Source organism: Linepithema humile, chromosome 8 (genome assembly GCF_040581485.1).
Source record: "Linepithema humile isolate Giens D197 chromosome 8, Lhum_UNIL_v1.0, whole genome shotgun sequence".
Lineage (NCBI taxonomy): Eukaryota > Metazoa > Arthropoda > Insecta > Hymenoptera > Formicidae > Linepithema > Linepithema humile.
Window position 1 is genome coordinate 5,600,473 of NC_090135.1, and position 6,043 is coordinate 5,606,515.

Here is a 6,043-nt window from a genome sequence, read left to right on the forward strand (position 1 = left end):
GCCTGCTTCCTAATTACATCCTCCGCTACTGCTTTTGTAAAGGTATAGGTATTTGGCCATTTTCCTAATAATCTGTAAAAGATAAAAAAATAAGATTTTCTTTTCGAGAATTTAAACAAAGAAAAATTCACGTACTGCGGTGTTATATACTCGACTAATTTATCCTCCATGCATTTCATCAAAGTGAGTAATTTGTCGGAATCCATTGGCGCGTCGTAAAATTTTTCTTCAATCACGTTTTGTGGACAGTTTGCATACGCGGTTGATACATACACAAATGACTGAAAAAATTGAACAAGTAAAATATCAATCGCGTTGTTTTACTATAACATTTTAACTTTTAAATTTCCGAGAAAAGTCATTTGATTGAATAAATAATAAATAAATAATAAATCATAAATAATAAATAATATTATATAATAATACGGTAAAAAGGTTCAAGAGAAGCAAAACAGCCAGTGCTGGATGTATCGTGCCTATGTATTATACAAACATATAATAAACAACATTTCGACCTATATCAGGTCTTCTTCAGGTTTCAACATTAAAATAATCGTACATTAAAATTTTAAAAGAAAAGAAAAATGCTTTTGACTGAATTAAAACGCTCAAATTATCTTCGTACGCAAAGTCTTCAATATTCGTACGGTGTTTCAATTGATGGTATCCAAGATCAAATGGCCAATAATTAACTATTCTTAGTCGTAATGAATCAAAAATTGCCATCATCTCTGATTGGATTCACATGCGGCGAGAAGACATTCTTATGGAGAAGTCAGACCTCATTGTTTAGTTTCAGTGAAAACTTGAACATTACATGTCGAAAAACAGATCACGAAAAAAAATATATATATATATAATAATAAATAAATAAATAAATAATAAATCATGAAATAATTGTAAGATGCTTCTTATAGGCAATTCTTATTATTTTTTGTTTCTTAAATATATTTAAATACCTTCAGATTATGGATTTCCTTGCAAAGATTTAGAACGTCTTTCGTACCTCCGACATTAATTGTAACTGCTAATTTCAACTTCTCATTAAATTTCACTGTTGCCGCGATATGAAAGACAATGGAAACTTCTCGAATGAGAGTAGCCCGATCTTCCGAAGATATTCCGAGATTCGGCTGGCTACAATCTCCCGTTATAGCAACGATTTGATCCCGAAAGTTTGGTTGCTTGTCTTTAAGTCTTTCAAATAGCTACATAAAATAAATAATGGTAAATCCACAAATAATTAAATTTAAAAAAATTCATTATAAAAGATTAATAAAAGTTGATAACTTTTATCATTTATAATAAATCTACGACTTTAATCTTTTTTTTTTAACAAATGGTAGGAGTTTTTACTCCTGTTAGCTTTTTTTAATAAATTTTATTTTTATTAAAATCCAAGTTTGGATTTAAATTAAAAGAAATAGTTTCTTGTTATTATTGTTTTAATAACGACATTCATAATAAATGACTATATAAATAGGTTTCAAACTATTTTTGTTAATCAAAATATTAGATAACCCCAAAAACTTTTTGCCATTTTTTATTAGTCATAATTCTTGGAATTGTTTATGTCAATCATGACTAGTTGTGCAAGGAATTTGTTTTTTATCATAAAATACATACATTATTTTATTTCAAAACTTCATCACATTTTCAAGTTGTAAAGTTTAAGGTTTAAGTTAAATAAATATTTTAACTCCTTAAAATGAGCTCTATTAAGAGTGAGCGTGATTCGTGCTTATTTATTATTGTCTCGTGCGATGAATTTGGTGTTATCACCACACCGTGGAAGGAAAGAGTGATAGAAAGAGTGATAAATTGATGAATACAGAAAGAGATAATATATTAAGAAGATACACTGATAACTAAGGCACTAGATATGTAGGTATTCTTATCCGCCATTTTGGTTCCTACTAGATGGAGAATTATAGCGTATATAGTATAGCTTAGTATAATATGGCGTACATGTGTAACATGTCAATTATTTGGTAAGAGACTAATAATTATTTTGATATTTTCGTAGAATTGAGGCAATCGAAACTTTAATTATGTCATTTATATTATACTCGTTATTGTGTGCATTGTGAAACATTGATATTAATTTTTTGCAGGTCTATTTTAAAGATTGTCAGAATTGTCAATGGGCAAATTAAAATGTCAAAATGCCTTGCTGCGTTGCAATTAATTGCAGCAACAGGTCCGAACAAGGATATAAACTGTTCAGATTCCCAGAGGGTTTCCGGGGAGCAACGTGGGTGGAAAATGTGCGGCGTGGAGATAAGTGGGCACCAACGGAGACTTCGCGCTTGTGTGAGGTACATTACTGTTAAAATGTTTGTCGCTGTAAAACTAAGATGAAATATGTAACACTCCTCACATTTTTTCTAGAAACATTTTGAAGATTCACAATTTGAAGCCCGTCGAGCAGATGGTTGAAAGAAATGGAAGCCGAATGCCATCCCAACGTTATTCGATATACCAAATCCGCCATCCATCATCAATCCACTTCCGCGGAAATCACTGTGCAAGGTAATTTTATCGAACAAACTGACAGTAATCAGAGAGTAAGGTTTTGCTTTTTCCAGAATCGTAACAATAATATTGCTCCTGTCCCTTCCAAAGCAACAGTAAACGAATTTGTACCGGCAGTTGAACATAATTATTCAATTCGACCTCAGGAAACACGGAATGAAGCAAGTAATTCTCGATCCATCGACGAAACATTGGCTGTTCATTCGAAAACAGCGGAACCTATAATATTTCAACAACCGGTACATTTGCATAATTTCATTCATATGCAATACAGTATTGCGAAGAACGGAATGCATGTATGAAGATATTAATAATTTGTGTTCTAATATCTTAGAATTTGGTTAATGCTGAAAACACAATCCATAATATGATAGGACAAGAGCTCAATCCCGAGCCAGTACAAGTAGATGTATCGATAATCCCAGAAAGCGAGGTAATTCAAGAATTATTCATCGATTATGTTTGTTGTTACATGGTCGTTAAAAAATATAATAAATGACAAGGCCCAATTTGTCATGAATCTTAATAACTCTTGAGGGTACTATTTCAAAAAGCATATCAAAGTTTTGTTTCGAATAAACTTTTTATTACCATTGGAATTGATTGTTAAGTTACATTGGTTTTTTAATTCTTTTTTTTCCATCACTCTGCGTAACTCTAAAGATTTCCATGCTTCGAAACATTTTTTTTTTATTTTTATTAATCGGCAGGCAGACGAGCTAGCACGGCTGAGGTGTGAGAATCAAGAGTTGCAGACAGAACGAACAAATTTAAAAAAGTTATTGGCAGAGAACCTGAAATTACGTGACCAAATAAACGCCATGGACAGAACAAGACGATCGTTCTTAAATGACGATCAAATAAAAATGTTAGAACAAGGTCGTGTGTCCAAATGGTTTCATGATAGTATTGTAAGAGGTCTCAAATTTAGATTTGCCCTCTCTGTCCATGGCTACCAATATCTTCGCGGTACTGGTTATCCATTGCCCTCGTATGCCACAATTATGCGACGAATACAAGACTTCAAACTCGATTTCGGGATTTTTGAGGACATTTTACAACTACTTAAATTTAAAGTTGAAACTATGGACCCAACAGATAGATTTTGTGTCTTATCGTACGATGAAATCAAAATTAGCAAACAACAAGATTACAATAAAAATCTTGGTAAATTTCTTGGTCGTGCAACTTTGGGTAAAAATCTTGATGATCTCGGCGAAAAAGTATTTGCAGTTGTTGTTCGAGGAGTGAAAAACCGGTGGAAACAAATTGTTGCGTGTCATGTAACTCATACAACATCGATCGATCCCCAACTTTTAAAAGATTTCATGCTCGACTGCATCACATCTGTAGAATCATGTGGTCTTTATGTTGTAGCACTTTCGTCAGATTTAGACAGTAGGAACAGGGGGTTATGGACGTCTTTGAACATCCAGGCTTCGAGACATGGGACTATAAACAATTTTTTTGTTTTCAATAATTATCCAATATACGCTATGCCAGACGCTTGTTATGCGCTAAAAAATTTGAAAGCTGCTATGTTGAGGCAACTCATTTATTTACCTGAAGCGTATGTCGAGTTAGAGAAACTTCCAACACATAGTCGATGGGTCTTATATTAAAAAATTGTGGGAATATGAAATATCAAAAGGGTTAGAAAAGCGCCTGCTACATCATCTTCGAGCAGAAGATATTGAGCCTACGACTTTCGAAAAAATGAACGTTGGCGCAGCTATTCGATTTTTCTCCCTTAAAACTTTAAGCGCATTGAAAACTGCAGTTCAAAATGGAATATTACCTCTGGAAGCTCTAACAACTGCTCAGTTTATTCTCACAATACAGCAGTGGTTTTCTCTCATGTCCTCCAAAGTTAGGAAAACTTCGATCACTTTGCGAAACTGTGACCGGAAATTATTTTCCTGCACACGATTATTGATTTGTTCCAAAATGCTGTATTCAAACAGGGCTGGAAGCCATTGAATTACGGGTTCGTTATTGCAACTTTGACGTTTTGCGATGTTTCTGAATTCTTGATGAAAAATGGATTCGATTTTATCTTAGGGCACCGATTTACTCAAGATGTAACTGAGAACATTTTTTCGCAAATTCGACGTAAAGAAGGATCTATGCCTAGTGCACTGAAAACCTTGCAAGCGATTAGACTTATCTCTATATCGCAATATGTATCTGAGGTAAAATGCAATAGTTATATGAGTGAATCTGATGAATTTTTGTTAGACTTTTGTGAAAAGAAAAGGAAGACTGCTCGTGAAAGGTCCTCTGCTTGCATTAATAAATCTGTGGATACTTCAGTCGTAAATATTACGTCCTCACTTGTCGATTTCCAAGTGCAGACTTTCTCTCTCAGCGATTTCAGTCAAATTGTGTCCCAGTATGATGCCACTATTATATTTCATATAGCCGGTAGCACCACAAACGCTATTGCAAAGCATGTTTGTTCCGACTGTCTTGAATTTCTGTCATCAAAAAATTTGCCCGACATCGAGTTTATCAATAAAGCAAAGTCTTACACTAATGGAATGAATCAAGGTGGCCTGAGAGAACCTCGTTTACAAACATTGTCTTTGATCTTTCATTGCGAACATTTTTTCACAGTATACAAAAATTACATTTTAAGAAATTGTAACTTTGCTTTGATTAAACGTTTGGTGGAAAATATTGATATTGTCTTTCCGACGTGTTGCAATATGAAAGAAAAAATTGTTAAACATTTTTTTACCGTCCGTTCTTCTGTGTAAAAAACTTTTCAGAAAACAGCAAAAAACGACAAATTATTTTTGGAACTGCATCTGCCAAACGAAGGAAAAATTGAATTAGCTTTTACATGATATTCGGCTGTGACAAAAGTATCGTCCACGCAAAGTAAACTGATATCGATAACAGCGCAATGTACATCATGTTAATGTGCAATTTATTGAGGTGCTTATGTAGTACATATGTTGTTCCAAAGAAAACAGATAAACTTAGTTTAAGATAATATATATGTATACATATCAACATGTTATGTTTTATATTGTTCAATAAACATAAGAGTATATTGAAAATCATTTTTAATTCATTATTTCTGAGCCATTACAAAATTGATTTTTAGGTATATATAAATTCTGATTGCCTGAAAATTATATAGAAGATTACACATTTTGTTTTGATTTCAGTGATCAGTGAGTTGAAAATTCATGATCTTATATATACAATTTTAAATTTATAATTTCAATCTTACAAACACATTCACATGATTTCATTTTGATAACTTCAATTCGTTTGCATTATTAAAATAATACATTATTTGACATTGTATTTATGCAAATATTCAGCAACTTGTGGGTAAAACGAATACAATTTGAAAATAGCATGCCATCTTTCTAGCTTCTCTTTCATGGCCTGGTTTTCAGTAAATAAAGCTAATGTTTCGTCGATGGATCGAGAATTGCTTGCTTCATCCCGTGTTTCCTGAGGTCGAATTGAATAATTATGTTCAACTGCCGGT

General features: G+C 32.8%; 1 protein-coding gene across 1 annotated transcript; it reads left to right on the forward strand.

Moving 5' to 3' along the window:
- Positions 1–1,959: 1,959 nt before the first annotated feature.
- LOC105674715 (uncharacterized) lies at positions 1,960–5,600 on the forward strand. Its single transcript, XM_067360856.1, has 5 exons — positions 1,960–1,964; positions 2,115–2,318; positions 2,420–2,774; positions 2,870–2,968; positions 3,246–5,600. Exons 1-5 carry the CDS (start codon positions 1,960–1,962, stop codon positions 4,155–4,157), a joined length of 1,575 nt encoding a protein of 524 aa, XP_067216957.1. The 3' UTR covers positions 4,158–5,600.
- The last annotated feature ends 443 nt before the right edge of the window (positions 5,601–6,043 follow it).

Excerpts from the sequence above, each read along its gene's own strand:
- LOC105674715 (XM_067360856.1), top strand. Across the intron at positions 2,319-2,419 it reads AGACTTCGCGCTTGTGTGAG|CCCGTCGAGCAGATGGTTGA; the intron begins GTACATTACTGT and ends CACAATTTGAAG. Across the intron at positions 2,969-3,245 it reads CGATAATCCCAGAAAGCGAG|GCAGACGAGCTAGCACGGCT; the intron begins GTAATTCAAGAA and ends ATTAATCGGCAG.